This window comes from Callorhinus ursinus, unplaced genomic scaffold (assembly GCF_003265705.2).
Source record: "Callorhinus ursinus isolate GAN/ISIS: 27379988/994484 unplaced genomic scaffold, GSC_fseal_2.0 scaffold2, whole genome shotgun sequence".
Taxonomy (NCBI): Eukaryota; Metazoa; Chordata; class Mammalia; order Carnivora; family Otariidae; genus Callorhinus; species Callorhinus ursinus.
In genome coordinates this window covers 42,165,207-42,187,678 of record NW_027397064.1, presented here as the reverse complement: position 1 = coordinate 42,187,678, position 22,472 = coordinate 42,165,207, and the positions used below count along the sequence as shown (strand labels likewise).

At 38.9% G+C, this 22,472-nt stretch overlaps 1 protein-coding gene across 3 annotated transcripts in view; it reads left to right on the top strand.

Annotated features, from left to right (window-relative positions):
- MFSD6 (major facilitator superfamily domain containing 6) overlaps nt 1-22,472 on the top strand; it is a 68,982-nt gene that overhangs the window by 3,490 nt on the left and 43,020 nt on the right. For all 3 annotated transcript variants that reach the window (XM_025848553.2, XM_025848559.2, XM_073881118.1), the window contains exon 2: nt 20,041-21,640. In XM_025848553.2, coding sequence (XP_025704338.1) covers nt 20,094-21,640 — 1,547 coding nt within the window. In that variant the 5' untranslated portion in view covers nt 20,041-20,093. The remainder of the gene's footprint in view (nt 1-20,040; nt 21,641-22,472) is intronic.

Genomic DNA, 22,472 nt, shown 5'->3' with positions numbered 1-22,472 from the left:
AATCTAGGGAACATGTTGCAAATAGAAAACAGGAAAGTCCAATTTTGAAAAATTCTGAGGAAACGTTTTGATCTGAGACCAAGAGTGGAACCGGGGGAGAGTGGGAGTCTGGCTCTCATGAGTCAGTAGTGGCCAGAGGGAGCTGTGGTGTGGCTTTGTTGAGGATAAAAGGAGAACTGGGAAGAGGAACTGATGTTGTCTCAACAAGCCTGATTTGTAGGTTAATTGTGCCAAGGGAAAGTGAGTAAGGAGCCTGGTGTGGTAGTGAGCTGCCTGAGTGGCTATGTAGAGAGACCTCCACTGCATAAACAGGTGCCCTCTGCCTTCCACAAGCTGCCTCAGCGTGGGCCCTGCTGCCCGTGGGGTGCCGAGCAGCAGAGGAACTCTGGAACCCCGGAACAGTGGAGGAGCGGGTTCCTATGAGCCATGTGGCAAATTGTCTCACAACTGCGCTGGGTACTTTTAGGGACAAGATTAAGAGAGAACACACTTGGGCCCAAGGTGAACGAGGCCTCTCTTAACAGAGCGAAGTCTGAAGCCCCTACACTAAACATAAAGCAGAACCATACAAAGTGACAGGCACAATGAAATACACTGATCTGGTCTAGCATGGTCAAACTTTTGCGCCTAATATGGAGTACCTTCTTAATTCTCTTTCAAAATAAGTTCTGCGGAACTGTTTAATAAACAAATGAAACCCAAATTCACCTTTATGAGGGAGTTTGAATAAAAGATTTTATTGTTATACTCTCAGAGGGTAAAAATGACACACATTTTAATTTGATTCGCTGTATAATCAGGTTCCCTATATTTTGAAGGTATGACATCTTTTTTAAAATTATTTTTATTAAAGTATAGTTGACATACAATGTTACATTAGTTTCAGGTATATAACATAGTGATTCAGCAAGTCTATAAATTATGCAATAGTTACCGCAGTATTAGTTACCATGTGTTACCCTACAAAGTTGTTGCAATATTACTGACTGTTCCCTATGCTGTACTTTTCATCTCCATGATTTAACTGGAAGTTTGTACCTCTTAATCCCCTTTACCTATTTTGTCCATCCCCTCAACATTACCATGGCAACCACCAGTTCTCTGTATTTATGAGTCTGATTGTACCTTTTTCTTTGTTCGTTCATTTTGTTTTCAAGATTCCACATGTAAGTGAAATCAGATGGTATTAGTCTTCTTGTCTGACTTACTTCACTTAACATGATACCCTCTGGGTCCACCTGTATTGTTGCGATTGGCAAAATATCATTCTTTTTTTATGGCTGAGTAGTATTCCTTTGCATGTATATACACCACCTCTTCCTTACCCATTCATCTGTCAGTGGACACGTGGGTTACCTCTATAACTTGGCTATTGTAATGCTGCAGTAAACACAGAGATGCATATATCTTTTCGAATTTGTGTTTTCATTTTCTTTGGGTAAACACCCAGCAATGGAATTACTGGATCCTGTGGTAATCCCATTTTTAATTTTTTGAGGAATCTCCATAGTGTTTTTCATAGTGTCTGCACCAATTTTCATTCCATCAACAGTGCACAGGGGTTCCCTTTTTTCCACATTCTTGCTATCCTGAAGATACAAAATCTCTTAAGGGTATCTCAAAGCCCTTGTAGCAGACCTTTTCAGTTGTCTCTACCAGTAAGCGGGATCAGCCCAAGTAGAAGCAGACTTCAATTTAGCAATTCCCTGTGACTTTTCAGGAACTCCAGGATCAAGCGTGTCCTGATTGTAACTCAAATGCCTTGTTTTTTAATTTTTTTAAGATTTTATTTATTTATTTGAAAGAGAGAGTGAGCATGAGCAGGGGGATCGGCAGAGGGAGAAGGAGAAGCAGGCTCCCCACTGAGCAGGGAGCCTGACACAACCCTGGGTCTAGATCCCAGGACCCTGGGATCATGACCTGAGCCGAAGGCAGCCGCTTAACCACTTAACCGACTGAGCAACCCAGGCACCCCATCAAATTCCTTGTTCTTAAAATAATGCCTCTTTTGTATTTTAAAAAGTGATAAATGCTCATTGAAGGAAAATCCAGCAAAGTGTAAGGAAAAAAAATTAAAGTAACTCCTAACTTCTCAGAGATAGCCCTACTAACATTTTGTTATTTTCTTCGAGTTTTTTTTCTAAAACATATTTCATATGAAGTACATAAACTTATAAGTATAAACTTTTACAATACATAAGGGTTTGTGTCCTGCTTTTTTTTCACTTAATGTGATGCATACATAGATCATGAGCATTTCTCCATATTCTGTTAATTCTACTCTATTAAGTTCTCTTTTGCTCTCATTGGATATACCACAATTTATATAACTGCCCCGATCACTGATTGCTTCCTATGTTTCAGTTTTAATTATTATGAAAAGTACTGAAATAAACATCCTTACACTTAAGTCATTGCATTCTAGAAAGGTTATGCTTTTCTCAGTTAATGAGAGTCCCTATCAGTCTTCATCCTTACCAGCTCTGAATATTTTCATTTTCAAAAGTATTGGTATGGCATGTATGTATTTTTACTTTAAAGGGTTAGGTAATCAGTCTTTTTCTGAAAGAAGTTGATAGCTCATGTTAACTCTCAATTTATCAGAGTTCTAACAGTATAAGAAACAATTTTAGATTACATATACTGGAATGTGCTTAGGATTTAAATTATTTTTTTAGCTGATAGCATTTAGGGGATATAAATAAAAATCAGATGGTGGCTGCATGTCTGTAGAAAAATGTACTTTAAATCTTGAGGTCTATATTTTGATCTATATTACAAATTCACAAAAGATGTGTCTGAGCACCTATAAATTTCTGTTGAAAATGCCTTGTCTTACAGGTAGATTGTACTTTCTTTAACCCTCTTAACTTCCTCAGTGTCTTAAAAGAGGTTAGAACATCCAGGTAATAACACTTTCACTGAATAAGCTTTCATCAGCACATTATAAATATCACATTATTTTACAAATGTATGCCCATATGCATGTAAGTGCTCTAACGTAATCTTTTATTCCTAATACCTGGAATTGTGTTTTTATTTCTCCTTATAATTCTTATTTTTCCATAGTCTGCTTTTCCTGTGTTCCTAGTATTTTTAGATCTTGAACCCATAGTCCTATACTAATATATTTACCTGAGTCAGCCCTTTTCTGAAAAGATTTGGGAAAAAAACGTGTCTATGTATAAAACAGATTCACATAACAAGGTTTAAAAATAAACCAAAAAGCATTTATAATAGAATTGTAATTAGTCTTTTTTTGTTTTTACTAATGTATCTTCTCTATAAATTGCTGCTCAAATAGAGCAAGCAAAAATTTATTGAGGAAAATCTTTCTCTAAAACCTTAAACAAGTCGCTTCTTTCAGTATCAACCTCTTAAAAACCTTTTGTTTCATGCTTTGAAAAGATAAGTCTAAGATTTTCCATGTTGCCTTCTTGCCAAAGAAACAAAGATTGCATTTATATTCATTAAAATAGTAAATCACTTGCCCATAGAGTTTTCAAAAGGTAAGTGTTGACTTGCTACGGTAGCCAGGTTCCCTGTGGCCTGGGCTGGTGCTGACGGGGTTGCACCCTGCCCTCTTTCTCTCTCCTCTAACCCTGTACTTCTTCTATGACCTGGAAGGGGTCTGAAGACACGTGAATAGATTTTCCAGGCTTTCACATGAAAAGAGTTGTGCTCATAGGGTCCCTTATCCGAGAAAACGCAGGATAGAAAGCTCAAAGAATTACATTAACATTTGGAAAATGAGCGGACCTTTTACGTGCGACACATGTATTTAGTGCTTTCAAAGACTTCTGGCAAAGACTTCGTGGCTCCCACAGGTTGGAACTGTTGCTCGGAAGGATGCTGGGCTCCCATGCCCACTGCTGTGCCTAGAGGGGAGTGAGTAGGAATGCTCTGGATGGGCCTGTCTTGGGAGACATGTTGCTGACATTCCAGACTGAAAAACAGAATTTCCTCTCATTTAAAAGTTATGCACTCTGGGGGTGCCTGGCTGGTTCAGTCGGTGGAGTGCACGACTCTTGATCTCTGGGTTGTGAGTTCGAGACCTGCGTTGGGTGTAGAGATTACTTAAAAATAAAATCTTTAAATGAATGAATGAATGAATGAATGAATGAATAAATAGTTAGGCACTCTAACTTTTGGTTCTTCCAGCACTCTGCTTCAGTAATCTGGGCATTTCCACCGCTTATGGTATTAGTTCAGAGGGAACTGGATTCTAAGCTTCAGCAGTTGAAGTACAATGAATATTGGAAACACAGCCTATTCCTCAGTTCGGTTATCCTCAACGGACAATTTCCTTGCCCTTTCTGGCTATTGCTCGTTGACTGCACTTCGGGTCTGTATGTACAAAGGTCCTGTGGCCCGGCCAGCCCCTTCAAGCCCTCCAGTCTCCTTCCTGACAAATAAACGCAGAGTGTGAGCAGCAGCTTGTCCAGTGACTCTCACCCCATCTCAAACATCCACTGGATTTCATTGTTGTTGGAGAAGCTCACATGATTGAAATATCTTTTAAAAAAAAATTCTGTTCATGTTGTAATTTGAATTGTTACTTACTCCTCACACTGGGCTTGTTTTAGGGCAGGAAGTTAAATAAAGGCATAGAAGGAAACGAAGTTCTGGGGCCTGCTTCACATTTATGCTGTAAGCTCCTGGCACAACACTTAATCAGAAACCTAAAACAAATAAATAGGAATTTGCTTCCATGATGATTGATAAAGTCTAAGGATCTAAACGACCAATTTTTGAATTATATTTCGTTGTGTCTTCCACAAAGTGAAAGTGAAAATCCACTTGGCTTATTGCTAAAGCTACATTTAGGATTAAAGACTATTTCCTCCCCCACAACCACACCCTTAAGAGATGAGAATAACTTGTTCCTTTCACTCTCTTAGCAGTATGAAGGGAAATACAGTAGGATTTCAGCTCCTATCTTTCACACTTATTATGTTACAAATATAATTAAAATGTTCCTACAGGTGGCTCTATTTTAAATGAATAGGTATATCTGGCCTGGAGATACCTAATTATCATTCCAGTCCCTAATGAACAATGTTCTCTAGTGAGCTGGTGTGCTTCTTCTCCCTGCCCCACACCCCTGCATGCCCCCCCCCCAGAAAAATTAGGCTGAGGACGTGGAAATGGATGTGAACATAAATTCACTCTTGCTCTCACTCTCTCTAAAGTAAATAAATCAATCTTTAAGAAAAAAAAGAAAAATGCTTTTTCATACATTATTTCATTTAAGCCTTAGAATCCCTCTGTGGGTTAGTTGACTTGGGTTCGTGTTTTGATCCCCATTTCACAATGAATAAAGGGAGGCTCAAAGAGGCACTGATTTGTCAAAGCCAGGAGAACACCTGGAACTTCTCTCTGCACTTTTTAAAATTAATCTCTGTTACATTAAACTTAGCAAAATACTATATGTGTGTGTGTGTGTGTGTATGTATATATATATGTTGCCATCAGGTGCTTGTCAAAAATAATCTTTATTGTGAGTTTACAAGAGTAGAGGGCAATATGCTAAGTAGTAGTAGATTCCCTATTCAAGGAGTTTATAATCTAGTTGGGAAGACAGGAAATGCCTATTAAAAAAAAGCAATAAAATTATCCACAAGTCTTACCACAGCTCAGGTATGAGAGTAATGGAAGGAGTCAGGAAAATATTGTAAATTTATTCTATTTCCAGATGTTATAAAAGATTGCATTAAATGCAATTCATAGAGTACTATCTAAAGTAATTCTAGTGTCACCTGGATCCTGGGTTCAGTCAGCTAAGCATCTGACTTTGGCTCAGGTCATGATCTCAGGGTCCTGGGATCGCGTCCCTCCTCTCAGGCTCCCTGCTCAGCGGAGAGTCTGCCTCTCCCTCTCCTTTTGCCCCTCTCCCCACTTGTGCTTTCTTTCTCTTTCTCTTTCTCTCAAATAAATAATAAAATCTTGAAAAAAAAAGTAATTCTATCACGGGATATTAGTATTTATAATCAGTGTTGAGACAAGTACACTAAAATAAAAGATCAAAGGAATCCTTAGGGGTTGCAGTAGCAAAATGTTGCCATTCTGTTTTCCACACTGAAGCTATAATCTTCGTAAAATACAGATGGGGCCATTGTAGTCTCCTGTTTAATTCTCTTCAGTGGCTTTCTAATGTGCTCAAAATGAATAATACCAACAAGTTCTTACTATATATCAGGTGCTGTGCTAAGAGTTCAACATGCATTATGCTTTTACATCCCCCCTGCTACCCTAACGGAAAAGTATTATTATATTCTTCATTTTGTAGATGCGGAGACTAAGAGAAGTAGCTTCCTCAAGGCCACAGAACTAGTCAGTGACAGAGCCAGGATTCTAATCTCTGCCAGTCTCACATCCCCTACTCAGCAACCCTTAGCGTGTGGAAGGCCCTTCTTGATCAGGCCCTCCCCTGTTCCTCCTCTTGTGGGTTACTGTCTCATCCTTGAAGACTTCCTTAAGGCCCCACCCCACAGACTCCTGTGTCCACTATGCTTGCTCCTACTTAACATATAGCACAGTGCATTGTAACTGTGTTTACCTCTCTCTCTCTCTCACCACTGGACTTGATAGCAAGGACTGGGTCTTCACCTTTGGAATTACAGATCAGCAAACACGCATCCCATCCAGTGGTTGGTGCTAAATTTATATTTGTCGGATTAAAGAACGTCTTTAATTTTCAATAGAAGTCTCTAATGTGGTATTCTGTGCTCTCTCCTGTCACCCCTCAGTTTGATTTGTAGGGCCCTCTGCGATCTGTTGCTGTGTGCTAGTCTCAGATGCCCCTCAGCCCCCAGGGGAACACTTTAAGGATCTCCTGTTATCTCTTCTTTTCCCCTCTCCTGGAATAGTTTTCCCATTCATCTTTGCCCAAGGCAAATCCTGTACATCTTTCGGGGCTCAAGTTAAGTCCCTCATTCTCTTAACAACATCTGTCTGAAATTTGGGCTCTCTGCTCTGAGCTCCAGACCACACCCCATTGTCTGTAACGTTTCCTGTTAATTATGCGGGGCTTTGTAGCTTCCCATTATTCTTGTCACTTGTCATTGAAATCTTCCTTGTGTTTTGGGTTCATCATGTCAACTATAAAGCAAGTCTTTGAGGCCCAAGACCACGTTTTGGACATCCCTGTCTAGTAGCTACACAATGCCTTGAGACATAGGCTCTGCACAGACTGTCTGGACTTGAACGCCCGCTCAGCCTCTTGCTCCCTTACGGACCTTGGGCTAATCATTTACCTTTTCTGTGGCTCATTTTCCTCATTGTAAAGTTGGGAAAGTAATCTTACCCCAGAGAACTATTGTGATGATTAAGTGAGTTAATACATTTTAAACCTGTAGCAGATATTACTCAAGTGATGTTGTGTTGTAGTTGGTAATAACTGTGATAACAGTATAGCCCACTGAACCCTTAACGAAAATACAAATATGTTGTCAAGATGGCCAACCACGAGGTATGTATTCACCACTGTATGAATCAGTTTGTCACCCAGCAGACAGGTTTTGCTATGAGCCTGGGAAAGATCCACCAAGAATAACAGGGATGGCAGGTTGTGGGAGGAGTTTCTGTCCAAGTGGAATGATGTTGGTAGCAACTGGGAAGCAGTGAGCGTCTAGAGGGCTCAAGCTGGACCTTGGAGGATCGAGCTGCGCTGACAGGACTAGAACCAGTTTTGACTCTTTTACAATTTGGTTTAGCCATAGAGGAGCCATGTCAAAATGTTCCAAAAGGAAGAGGAAGACTCCAAAATAGTCATTCACCCCTATAGACCTTAGTGCCCTTGTAGCTTGTGTAACTGTTATAAAACCAACCTTATGTTTCTTTTTCATGACATTGGCTAAAGGTCTAGCAGATGCTAAAGCAATCCTTATGGGAAAAAGATCTGTTGGAATTGACATTGAATGCTAAGCCTCTGAGGAAAGCTCTTTCTGGAAAATTCTGGGGGTTGAACTCAATGTTCAAGAATGCACTGGCTGAAGGGCGCCTGGGTGGCTCAGTTGGTTAAGCGACTGCCTTTGGCTCAGGTCACGATCCGGGAGTCCGGGGATCGAGTCCCACATCGGGCTCCCTGCTTGGCGGGGAGCCTGCTTCTCCCTCTGACCCTCCCCCCTCTCATGCTCTCTCTCTCTCATTCGCTCTCTCAAATAAATAAATAAAATCTTTAAAAAAAAATGTGGTGGCTGAATACGAGGACTCTAAGTCTTGTTTTGAGTGGTTTCTCTATGTCTGTGCTGATAATAAATTGCAGCAGTAGTTAGAGACCTGCCCTGAGACTCACATTGCTTAAAGACACGGAGAATGGTCAGTAACAGCTGACAATGTAGAGCTAGCTCTGAGGGTTCAAAATGTGGATTTTCCCATTTTGCAGCCTCAGTACTGGTCTCTGGGCAATATCGAGTTATTATGATGGAAATGGTGCCAAGAGGGGACTGTCCTTTCTGTGTTATCCAGGCACTGTTCCCTCTCCATCACTGAGAGTTATGTTGCTGCTACTTTACGTTTGTAAATCTGACCTTTGGCAATTATTATCCCAAATGATATATTGAGGTTTAAGGGGTTTTTCCCCCCTGAAAAGCTGAATCCATTTCCATGCTCATATATTTGTGGATGCCTCAATATATGTTTGAGCAGTTTCCATTTAAATGCATAATGAAGATAGCTTTCAATTTTAACAAGAATTATTTCATCACCTGTCATCAATAATTCAGAAATACCTGCTAGTTGATTGACTCAGTGTAAGTACTGGTAGAATGTTTTTCCAGGTTTTAAAAGGCTGTGTTATATTTTCACGGTAATGGTGTTGACTATCATTAGAGAGTGCTAGGTGAGAAAAGTTTTCTGCTTTTCTAATAAATAAAAGCCCTTCTTATCCAAGTAGGAATAACTCCAAACCTATAGCAGAGATTTCCCAGAGAATTTCATAAATTTAATTCTGTGTATGATTTGTAATGTCTTCTCTCCTTTTTAAAAGTTTCTTTTAAAAAAATCTTTAAAAAAATAAAAAGATTCAGAGGTTTAAACAAAATGTTAGCTTAATGGGTTCATGTTGTTCGACTACTTAATAAACAATACCTCTCCTTGGTTTGTAAACAGACTAAGTACTTCATCCAGCATATAAATATTTTTACTGCTCTTTATACTTGCTCTGTCAATCCTTATGGCAAATTAAATGTAATCTAAGTCAGCCAAAGCATGCGTACTTTGGGGCATATTTTAATTTTATTAAAATAAGAGTTTGTTTTGGTTCATTTACTTCTTTTTGTCCCTGATCCTGTGATTGCACAGATGACTGTAGTTAAACTGTATTTTGTCACTGTGTTTTAAATGTGATTGTTTTGGTTCCTTTTCCTCAAAATCTAAATATAACCTGAAAATATTAAGTGTAAACATTAGTGTCCTGAATTGAAACTAAAAGTTTTTGTTTATATTTTTAGAATTGAAATTCTTAGGAATTCATGTTCTTATGGATATGACATTCATACAAAGGTACTGAATGTTATAGAAGAAGAACATTCCAGTAACTACTTTGCATTTGTTGATACTTAGAGAACTACTTAACATCTGGACTCATGGAGCAAGAGAAACCTTGCATGACCTTATGATAATCAAAAATCATTTGAATAAGATGGTGAGGAAAGAATGGTTTGGGAGAAAGTCACTCAACAAGGTTTAAATCAACATTCGAATGTAAGGTATTTTGCAGCTTTGAATTAGCATTTGGGCATCCGTTCTCAACATCACTTGGACAAATCAGAGACTTATGCCTTTTTAAAAGGACTTGGTGTCCTTCTGTGACCTACTTGTTAAAGACTCAGTGGTTGATTTATGGAGGATAATTAATTAAAGTCCACCTGATTGGAATTCATAGTCAGAATTCATTCTGTACAATCCTGAAAACTATTTTTAGTCTGGGATAGAAGGGTACTGGTAGCTGTTTTAATTACTTTTATAGAGGTAAAGCTCACATGACTGCATATTTCTTTTTCAGTTTGATTATTATTTTTTAAAGCAGAGATAGGCGTGTACAAAGTTTCTTTTTAAAGATGAACAATTTTATAGAGCTTATTTAAAAAGTAAAACAACAACCAGATTCTACCCCATCGCTCATTTCCCATCAGAGGCAACTCCTTCCTCTGCGTTTTAGGCTACCATTTTGATATTCACCAATGTATTTTTAAATAAAATGCTCGTATTCTTAAGTCTTGATTTTTAAGTGTAGGCATTATCTGCTGTCTTCTCTCTATGGAAGATACGGAGTTAACTCTTCTTTCCTGCCCCAGCTTTCTATACCTATTCAGCCTGCTCATTCCATAGCTTCTCAGTGTGGTGATGTGGCAATTTTGGAGTTCAGTAGTCACTATTTATTTGCATTAGTATGACTGTGTAATTACAGCTGAGACATGGATTAAACTATGATTATTTTTCTTTCCCTGTGCAACTTTTCGTTTTCTTGTAATGTTTTGCTTACTTAACTTTCTTTGTACTGACCACTAATTCATCCCTAAACTCTTCACCGATTATCTAAATTTCCTCTTGGGACATTCAGATGTACAGTTACTCTGTCAGTGTCATTTTGCTGTCAGAGGCTGTCTGGGGGCCTTCAGACCTGCCCCTTGCTAGAGCTGCTGCCCTGTGTGTCTGGCACGTAGCTGTCACACCGGGACCTCCAGTCACCAGTGTGCCTGTGTCCCTTTGCCTCTCTCCCACGTCAGGTCTTTTATGTCCTGTATCCTCTGTCTTAGTCTCTCTTGATTTAGTGTCCCTTGTTTTGGTGGCACACAACCTGAGAAAGGGTACACAAGAGGTATGTTTTTTGAGAAATGACACAGGTAAAATGTCTGTATTTCACCTATAAACTTGAATAATGATTTGGCTGGCCATAGGTCCCACTGAGAAATCTGAAGTCCTCTCTGGTTCCTGATGTGACACGTCTTCTTCTCTGAAAATTTGTGGCGTCCTCTGTGTGTCCAAGTGTTCTGAAATCTTCATGATGTGCTTTGGTTTGGGTCTGTTTTATTCTCTGTGTTGGGCACTCAGTGGGTCATTTCAGTCAGATAATTCATAGCTTTCCGTTCTAAGAAATTCTTTTGGATTAAAAACTTTCCTTTTCTTAATTTTCTTTATTTTCTCTTCTTGGAGTTCCAATTTTTTAGATACTTGACTTTCTGGATGATCCTGTATTTGCCTTGTCCTTTCCTTCCTACTTTCACCTCTTTTCTTTTTTTCTTCTTTGTATTTTAAGTTCTTAAGTTCATTTTTGTTGGGAAAAAAAATAAATCTGTGACGTTTTTACACATTGAATGCATCCATATGATAAAGACCCAGATCAAAAAAAATCCTAAAATTCTCAGCACCCCAGAACCCCATCTAGTCACTACCTTCCCCAAGGGGAACTGCTTTTAAAAATTAAGCTTTCTGTTTTGAGATAACTGTAGATTCACATACAGTTGTAAGAAATAATACAGATAGCCCGTGTATCCTGTGTGCACTTTTCCCCAGTGGTAACATCTTGCAAAACTTGAGTACAACAGCGCAGCCAGGATACTGACACAGCTATGGTCAAGATACAGAACATTTTATCACCACCCGAATTCTCACGTCTCCCTTCTGTGGCTACCACCACTTTCCTCCAGCCTCTGCTCTGTATGGAACCCCTCGCAATCCCCTTTGTGTGTTCTCCATTTCAGTAATTTTGTCATTCCAAGAATGATACATGAATGGAATCATGTGTATAATCTTTTAAGATTGGCCTCTTTTTCACTCTTTACAGTTCTCTGGAGATCTATTCAGGTTCCTGTATGTACCAATAGTTTGTCCCCTTTTATTGCTGTGTAATATTCCATGGCATGGATGTGCCACAATTTGTAGGACCATTTGTCCCCTGAAGGACATCTAGTTCTTTCCAGTTTGGGGGTACTACAAATAAAGCTGCTATAAATATTTGTGTCGGTTTTTGTGTGAAATTTTTTTCATTTCTCTGAGATAAATGCCCAGAAGTGCAATTGCTGGGTTATATGGTAGTCGTGTGTTTCGATTGTTAAGGAACTGCCAAACTGCTTTCCAGAGTGGCTGTACCATTTTATATCCCCACCAGCAATGTATGAGTGATCTAGTTTCTTCTTATCCTTATCAGAATTTGGTGTTGTCACTATTTTTACTTTAGCCATTGTTACACACGTGTAGGGGTATGTTTTTAATTAAATTTATGTTTCTCTAATGGTTAATGACAAGGAACATCTTTTCCTATGTTTATTTGCATCTGTATATCCTGTATCTCCTCTTTGATGAAATGTCTTTTCATGTCTTGGGTCCATTTTCTAATTGGATTGTTTGGACTTTTTTTTTTTACTGTTGAGTTTTGAGAATTCTTTATATATTCTAGATACTAGTCATTTGTTGAATGTGTCTTGCAAATATTTTCTCCTATTATAATTTGTCTTTTCATTCTCTTAGTAGAGACTTTTGCAGAATAAGATTTTTTAATTTTGATGAAGTCTGATTTATCAATTTTTCCTTTTATGAATCATGCATTTGGTGTTAAGTCGAAGCACTCTTTACCTAGCACTAGAGTCTGAGGATTTTCTCCTAGGTTTTTTTTTTTCTAAAAGTTATGTAGTTTTACATTTTACATTTAAATCCACGCACATTTTGAGTTAATATTCATATAAGGTGTGAAACTTAGGTTGATGTTCATTTTTTGCCTATTGATATCTAATTGCTCCAGCACCATTTGTTGAAAACGTTATCTTGCCTCCATTAAATTGTTTTTGCATCTTTGTGAAATATCAGTTTGGCATATTTGTATAGCTTTATTCCTGGGCTCTGTGCTCTGTTCCATTGATCAGTGTGTCTTTCCTTCTGCCAGTGCCACATAGTCATGATTATCCTGTAGCCGAAATAAATCTTCTTTTTCAAAATTGCTTTAGCAATTCCTGTTCCCTTTTCTTTCATAGATTATTCATAGGGAATAATGTTCTCTATATCTACAAAAAAAAAACTTGCTCAGATTTCGGTAGGGATTTGTTAAACCTGTGTATAAATTTGAGGAGAATTGAAATCTTTGCTATGTTGAATGTTCCAATTCATGAATATAGTATGTCTCTCCTTTTTTTTTTCTTTTAAGTGGGCTCTATGCTGGGTCCAGTGCAGGGCTTGAACTCGTGACCCTGAGATCAAGACCTGAGCTGAGATGAAGAGTCGGATGCTTAACCGACTGAGCCAACCAGGTGCCCCTCTCCATTTATTTAGATTTTTATTTCTTTCATCAGCATGTTGTAGTTTTCAGCATATAGTCCTTTGCATTAATTTATATTTAAATATTTCTTCTTTCCAGGAGATTTTGTAGATTTCTTGGGATTTCCTACACAATCATGTCGTCTGCAAATAGACACCGTTTCTTTCTTTCTTTTTGATCTGTACACCTTTTGTTTTCTTTTTTGTCCTTACTGAAATGGCTAGAGCTTCCAACACTACGTTGCATAAGGGTGGTAAGACCGATGGTCTTGCTTTGTTCCCTATCTTAGAGAGAAAGCATTCAGTCTTCCACCACTAAGTGTAATGTTACCTGTAGGTTTTTGTAGATGATCTTTATCTAATTGAGGAAGTTTCTCTCTATTCCTATTTTTCTGAGACTTTTCATGAATGAGTGTTTAATTTTGTCAGAATCTTTTTCTGCATTAATAGGATTATGACACTTTTTTGTGTTAGCTTGTAATACGGTGGATTTACACTGACTGGTTTTCAAATATTGTACCAGCCTTGTGTCCTTGGAATAGATCTCACTTGGTTAAAGTGTACCATTCTTATATATTACTAAATTTTCTTTTCTACTATTTTGTTAAGGATTTTTGTGTCTATGTGTATAAGGGATATTGTTCTGTAGCTTTCTGGTGTTTGGACTGTCTTTCTTATGAATATAAGATTCTGGTTTGACAATTCTTTATTAGAGAGAGAACATGAGCAGGGGGAGGGGCAGAGAGAGCCAGACAAGCAGGCTCCCCACTGAGCAGGGAGCCCAACACGAGGCTTGATCCCAGGACCCTGAGATCATGACTTAAGCTGAAGGCTGATGCTTAACCAACTGAGCCACCCAGGCACCCCTGGTTTGACAATTCTTATATTATGCCACTTTCTTCTGGTGTATGTGGTTTCTGAGGAGATAGCTGCTATCATTTGAATTGTTTTTCCTGTATTGGTAAGTTGTGAGTCCTGTCTCACTGCTTTCAAGATTTTTTTCTTTTGTCTTTGGTTTCCAAGTTTGACTATGATGTGTCTTGGTGTGAGTTTCTCTTGTTTGGAGTGCATTCAGCTTCTTGAATCTGTAGGTCTTTTCCCAATTTGAGAAGTTTTCAGCTTTTATTTCTTTGAGTACTTCAGGCTTGCCCTCCTTCCAGGACTCTGATGACATGAATGTTCAATCTTTAGTTATAGTCCCATAGGTCCCTGAGGCTCTGTTAATTTTTTTTTCCAGTCTATTTTCTCTGTTGTTCACATTGTGTAATTTCCATATTCTGTCTTTCTGTTTGCTCATTTTTCCCTCTCTCCTCCATTCTGCTGTAGAGTCCATCCATTGAGTTTTTTATATTTTGGCTATTTTCCAGTTCTAAACTTTCCATTTTGTTTCTCTTTATATATTATATTTCTTGCTGGGACATTCTATTTCTGTGCTTCAACTTTCATCTTTTTTTTTTTTCATTTTGCTTTTTGAAGCATTTTTTGAAGTCTCACTGGTTCTTGGTATGCATTATTTTTATTGAAACTTGGACATTTGGGGTATTATGTTATGAAACTCTGGATTGTATTTAAGCCTTCTGTTCTAGCTGGATTTTTCTGACATGCTCTAGCAAGGGAATTGGAGATATTGCCTCATTACAGCTAGATGGAGGTTGAAGTCCGGGTTCCCCACTCAGCCCCTCTTGACACCTGAGGGTGAAGGAGCTCCTTGTTACTGCGAAGTAGAGATGGGTATTCTGGCTCACCATTAGCTATCCACTGATACTTCCCTGGCTGGAAGAAATAGGAGTGCCTCATTTACTGCTCCCTATGTGGTTTCCACTGATACCACAGGAGGGGTGAGGAGAGGAATCTTGTTACTGCTGGGTGGTGGCAAAAGTCATGAGTCTCTATTTCTGACACCACCCTGGGGTGGAAAGGTAGGGATGTCTTGTTACTAATAGGTGGAGATGTACGTCCAGGATGCCCCAGTGTTCCCCACTAATGATGTCTTGGTGACATGGCCTCATTACCCCCTAGCAGTGATGCAAGTCCCAGCTCCCTACTCGGCGTTCTGTGATGCCACCTCAGCTTAGGGGTGGGGTGCCCTGTTACAGCCTGGTGAGTGTGGAAGTCCAGGCTTCCCCTGTAGCCTTTGCTGGTGGGGCTGGGAGTCAAGACACATTACCCCCCAACCCCTAATCCCACTGTGTGGTATCTGACTGGAGGACAGCTGTTATTATCTAAAGTTTTCTGTTTTTCTAGGCTGCGTTTTTCCTCATCCTTTAGCCAGAGAGGGCTTTGTGGGTTTTTTGTTTTGCTTTTTGTTGTTGTTGTTTGTTTGTTTTTCGGTTTGCACTCATTGGTGTTTCCAAGTTCTTTAGCCCCATTCATCCCTGTGTTGTTCTTTGGGTACCGAGGTCCCTAGCTGGTCTGCCTTCTTCTGTCTGCCTTTCAGAGTCTTCTGTATTTGCTTTATATATAATCTCCAAGATTTTTAGTTGTACTTAGCAGGAGCAGTAGGAAAAATTGTGTCTACTTAATCTCTCTTTTTAAAAATATTTTATTTATTTATTCATGAGAGACAGACAGAGAGAGAGAGAGAGAGAGAGAGAGGCAGAGGGAGAAGCAGGCCCCCAAGGAGCAGGGAGCCCGATGCGGGACTCGATCCCAGGACCCTGGGATCATGACCTGAGCCGAAGGCAGACGCTTAACCATCTGAGCCACCCAGGCGCCCTACTTAATCTCTTTGGAAGCAAAATCTACCATGACTTGTAATACCATAAATTAGTTTTGCATGCTTTTGTAATTCTATATAAATGGAATCATATGGTATGTGCTCTTCTGCTTCTTGCTTTTCTCATTCCATATTATGTTTGTGAGATTCATCCGTGTCATTGCATGAAATTTTAATTGTTCATTTTTACTGTACAGTATTTCATGACATGAATATAACATAGTTTATGTATTCTGCTATAGATAGGTTGTTCCCAGTTTTGAGCTATTAAAATTGTTCTGCTGTGAACATTTTTGTAGATGTCATTTGGTGAAAACATTACTATTTAATACATATCGAGGAGTTGTCATCAGGTAAACCTTCAGGTTTGATAGCTATTCCCAAACAGTTACGAAAGTAGTGTATCAATTTACGTTCCTATCAGCAACCTGTGAGAGGTCCAGTTGCTCTACATCCTCACCAACACTTGGTATTATCTGTCCTATTTATTTTAGCCATTTTGGGAATATGTTGTATTATTGCATTCTGTCTTAATTTGCTTTTACTGCTCACTTGAATCAAGTTGAGCATCTTTTTATATATTTATTTGCCACTTGCCTCAGCTCTTTTGTGAAGTGACTGTTCAAGTCTTTTACTCATTTTTCCTATTAGATTACCTGACATCTTTCTATAGATTTTTAAGAATTCTCTATATATCTGGATACATTCTTTTGTGAGATATATATAATATTCATCCTCACCAGAATACCTTATTTTACTCTTTGGCTTGACATTTCCATCTTTAATGTTGCCTTTTTATGAAAAGAAGTTTTTAATTTTAATGTAGTCCAATTTATTTTTTCTTCCTTAATGCTTAGCACTTTTATATTCTGTTTAATAGTCTTTTTCTATCCTAAGACCTTCAAGGTCTTTTTCTGTGTTTACAATCCATCTGGAATTGATTTTTGTGTATCATGTGAAGTAGAGGATCTGTTTATTGTTGTTCTTTTTTCTAAGTAGTTGCCTTAAATTTTTCTTTTACATCATCCCTTTATCATCTATGCTCTTTTTTCCACAAAAAATTTCCATAACTTTTTCATTCAAGCATTCCTTTTATTCCCCTTCATCTTCCTTTTTCCTGAAAAATATGTATTATTTTTGTTTCATAGTTGCATTTCTTTTCCTATTTCTGAAATTAATATATTTAAGAAATATTTTCATCCTCACATAGCTTCTATTTTCTCCATGTTGATTTTTATTTTTCTGTTTGTTTTGGTTCTTTCATGTAAAGTACTTTCTTCAAATGTCTTACAATTCTGGATGACTGCTCGTATTTAGTGGCAGGGCTTGATGACTCCGAACTTCCATGTGGAGTGATTTGGTAGGTTGTTTAGTGGGAGAGGCTTCAGTGTCAGGATCCTCAGGGAAGAACCTTCTAGTTTCCTGCCTGGAGGATGATAACCTTGCCAGCCTCTGGAAACCTTGTGAGGGAAGTTGGATGGGGGTTCGGGGTTAGGGCTAAGGCTTGGAATCAGTCTGTATGTGTTCACTTAATGCCCTGTTTTCAGTCTGGTACCCCTACTCTCAGCTCCAGCTGTTTCTGTACGACAGCAGAACCTCTGTTTTATTCCCTCCAGAGGGGAAAAACCTCTAGTTGTCTGGTTAGCTATGTGGAGTAGAGAAGGAGATTGAGTGTTCTTCGTTGGAGTTCAGACTTTCAGTCAACTGCCTTAGTAGCAGCCTCCCCTCCCCATCTCTACACACACACACACACACACACAATTTGTACTTCAACCTAACATGGCCAACCCGTGAGACTTCTTTGAAGGATTCTGAGTAATAAATTCTATTACTGGCTTTCCCCACTGTCAACCAAGGTTTCAGTTTTCTAAGATCTACTAAGTTATTTACCAATTGTCTAATTATATTCTGGCTTCCAGAATCTTATTTTGTTGTTCCACTTATGGGCTCCTTAATTCTCCTAGCTTGGATTATGACTTTAAAAATGTGTGTGTGTGTGTGCGCATGCACGCGCGTGTGGTCATTTTAGTAGAGCACAGGGATGGAAGTCAGATGTGCTCAATCTGCCATCTTCACCCAGAAGTGTCATACAACTTTTATACACTTTAAAAACAACAAATATTTCTTTTAAATTTGAGCTCAGAAATGAAATTAATTTAGAAAATAAGTCCAAAGGAGAATTATTGTTCTCTTTAGGTGATGAGATGGAATTGGAGCTGCTGATTTGGATAGGTGAAGGCACTAATGATGAAAGAAACAAAAGTATGGAACATTTAGAAAAATCAGCTGGAGAGCAAAAGATAGGATTTTGCTTTTCCTTGAAGTTTTGTGGGGAAAACAGATTTTTCTTTCAAGCTAAGGAAAATATGACTTGGGAACTAGATAGAGTTGGGGGTTGCACAACATTGTGAATGCACTAAATTGTTTACTTAAAATGGTTAATTTTATGTTGTGTGAATTTTACCTCAAATAAAAAAATTGCTTAAACCTAAAAATAAGAAATACATGAACATTTTTAAAAGTTACAGCTACATTGACACCTGGCTTGGGGTTGGGGGTAGAAGATCAACTGACTTATTACACGGGTCTCATTACATTGTGCTTCCGCTGTCTGCCTAGCAGCTCTTTTTTAAATGTTTGCAAGCCTGATTCTGCAAGGTTTTCAGCAACTTAGTCTTCATTTTGGGAAAATGGGAGAGCAAGATCTATTCCAAGGAATAGCAAGTGAAGTTATTTCTCTCTGGTATAGAAGGTGAAAAGAATTACTGTGTATTTAATGTATCTACCTCCTACATCAGAATATATTGATTGCAGCTTGACAAATCTTGATGCAAGCAAGACCTTTGGACTCTTTAATTATCTGTATAATGGAAGAAAGGGAAATTCTGATGGAATGTGGTATAGTTCCTATAAATTTACGCCACTGACATATTACTTATCTTTCATATGAAACATCCTGTCTTATAAAAAGGTTTAATCGCATTTTATTATCCAGAATGTAGCATTTGGCAGTTAGAGTGTGCAGCTTAAAGCTATGATATTAGGGTTTGGACCCTTACTCTGCCACTTCTGAGTTATTGAAGCTCACCATGCCTCATTTTTCTTTTCTGTAACACAGAAAAGATAATAGGGATATTGTGATAAATATGAATTAACACATTTAAAGATCTTTGTTTGCCTGGCACAGAGTAAGCACTCGATAAATGGTATCTGTTTTTGTTTTTTTTTTTTTTCTGACGTTTTCTTAAACTTTAATCCATAAAAGCACACCTAGAGAAATGTATGGAATATATACAACATAAAGACTATTTCCTTACCAGGATATCTTTGCCGTGGCTGTAGTGACCAACTCCAGTTGCAAATGTGCAGTTGACTCCCTCTTTCTCATCACATCCATGGTTGTGGTTAAAAGCTTATTTCTACTTTTCTATAGAAACTGAACAGTTTTAGCTACCTTTATTTTCTAAAAATTCTACACTTCAAACATGCAGTGGATTTGTTTGAAAAGTAAAACCAGAAAGCGTATGGGAGCCTGGGTGGCTCAGTTGGTTGGGCAGCTGCCTTCGGCTCAGGTCATGGTCCTGGAGTCCCGGGATCAAGTCCTGCATCAGGCTCCCTGCTCGGCGGGGAGTCTGCTTTTCCCTCTGACCCTCGCCCCTCTCATGCTCTCTCTATCTCATTCTCTCTCAAATAAATAAATAAAATCTTTAAAAAAAAAACAAGAAAGCGTAAATACTATTTTCAATTCTCTATATTTGGTTTAGACATAATCCCTATCATTTGTAAATTTTCACCAGGAATCAATGAAAAGATTTGAGAATGAACCTGAGCTATAAACCTGCCATTAGAACATGTAATTAGTCAGACAGTGGCCATAAAGAGTATTTGATTCTTTGAAAGCTGTTTTTCTTTTTTAGTATTGTATGGCTGCAAGTGATAAATGGGAGAATTCTCTCTCATTCTCTCATTACTATTTTTAGCTATAGTTTGAAACTCCTCAGCTTCTTTGCAAGGTGAAACTAGGTTTAAATGTTACTTTCATACTAAGCCACCTTTTAAATTTTACTTTACAGATCAACAATCAAGATTCTGAAGGTCATAAACTTTCTGATGGTGGTGGTAAGCCATGGCGTCAGATGATAAAGTCGCCATCTTAACTGATGATGAAGAGGAACAGAAGAGAAAGTATGTGCTTGCTGATCCCTTTAATGGTATTTCCAGGGAACCAGAACCACCTTCCAATGAAACGCCCACCTCCACAGAAACAGCAGCCATTCCTGAGGAGGAAATAGACTGGATAGAGAAACATTGTGTCAAAATAAACAATGATCTTCTGATATCCAAGGTCTTCTATTTTTTCTTCTACTCTGCGTATGGCTCTCTTTACCCACTTTTGCCTGTGTATTATAAACAGCTGGGAATGTCACCCAGCCAGAGTGGATTGCTAGTAGGTATCCGATACTTCATTGAATTCTGCAGTGCCCCCTTTTGGGGTGTAGTTGCAGACCGCTTTAAAAAAGGCAAAATCGTCCTCCTCTTTTCTCTTTTGTGTTGGGTTTTATTCAACCTGGGCATCGGATTTGTCAAACCTGCTACCTTGAGATGTGTACCAAAGATTCCCCCAACATCTCGTCCCACTAATTCAAGTCACCTGTTAACTGTCCTGCCAACCAACTCTTCCATTACCACATCACCAAGAATGCGTGAGAAAAGGAGCCTGCTCCCTTCCACCTGGCCGGTGATTGTAGAAACGGGGCCCAACGTCACAGAAACTGTCATCTTTTCGACAGCTCCAAACAAGACCAGTACGCCCACTCTGCAACCGCAGACAGACGAAATTACTGACCATATTATGGACTTTACCTTGAGTCCAAGCGCAGCAACCCCTGCCTTCCCGGGAAACGTAACCAGAGAGACAACCACCACTATTGTCACTACCACCAAATCTTTACCTTCTGATCAAGTCACTCTTGTTTACGATCAACAAGAAGTGGAGGCTATATTCTTGGTGATCTTGGTAGTCGTCATAATAGGAGAATTTTTCAGTGCCTCTTCTGTCACCATTGTGGACACAGTAACACTCCAGTATCTGGGAAAACACAGAGATCGCTATGGATTGCAGCGCATGTGGGGCTCCCTGGGCTGGGGCCTGGCGATGCTGTCTGTGGGCATCGGAATTGACTACACTCACATAGAAGTGCTCATCGATGGAAAGGGGTGTAAAGCCCCTGAGTATCGGAACTACCAGATCGTCTTCATAGTCTTCGGAGTTCTCATGACCATGGCTTTGATTGTCGCCACTCAGTTCCGGTTCCGCTACAACCATTTCAAAAACAATGAAAATAAAGGAAAAGAGGTAGAGATCCCTCAAGTGGAGAGGAACAGCTCCACAGAGTCCTCTGAGGAGACACCAACCACCACGAGCCACTCACAGGCTTTCAACTTTTGGGACTTAATCAGACTGCTCTGCAGCGTGCAGTATGGCTCCGTGTTGTTCGTGGCATGGTTTATGGGTTTTGGATACGGCTTTGTGTTCACCTTTCTCTACTGGCATTTGGAAGACCTGAATGGAACTACAACCCTCTTTGGGGTCTGTTCAGTCCTGAGTCATGTGTCTGAGCTGACAGCTTATTTTTTTAGTCACAAGCTTATTGAATTGATTGGCCACATCAGGTAAGAACATGCTTACTCTTGCTGCCCCCTCAGCAAGTGAGTCTCATCTTCTTATAATTTACAGCTCCTTTTAGCACATATAAGGAAATTGTAATTTGTATTGGGGATGGGGTTGGAATGGGAATGGGGCTTTCTGTTGCTCTTCCTCCTTAAAATAGGAACAAAAGGAAGGAAGTAATGAACCTACTTGGATTATCTAAAACAAACAAAAAATGCTGCTTCCTGTCTGTATGCTAAGAGGCTCTTGCAGTAAACGTTTTCAGGTACTCGGAGCACAAATTTAGTGACTAGATTATTCTGTGGATTTTGAAGGGTCCACTGGTCCCAGGCATTTGTGAGGGAGGGTTTAAGTGGATAAAGTGGATTAGGTTCTTGCAGCCTTCAGTTATTCTCAGGAACTCGGTTGACACAGATAGAGCTTGAATATATGGTTGGTGGAGATGTCCATTATATTTAGTGAGGCTGTGACCCACCATAATCACTGATCCATGATATTACATGGAGGAGATTCTTATATGATTTTTTCCTGATTATTATATCCATCTCTGCATCTTTGTCTGCCATGAAGACATGAGACATTTAAAAATCTTCCTTTTACCTAAATTTCCCATGAAATCTTTTTAGTCAAAAAGTATCTATAAATGCCTAGTGTTTCTTATATAATGTTTCTCACCATTAATGTTTGTCTGAAGTTGACTGAACAGTACCTTGCTTTTTATAAGTCTTCCTGCTCTGTTGTTGGCTCTAAAATGTAGAGCTAGCTACACTTAAGCATTCTTACCTCAGAGAAAAGCATGGCATATTTCTCCCTAAAATTTGAAATTGCTGTAAC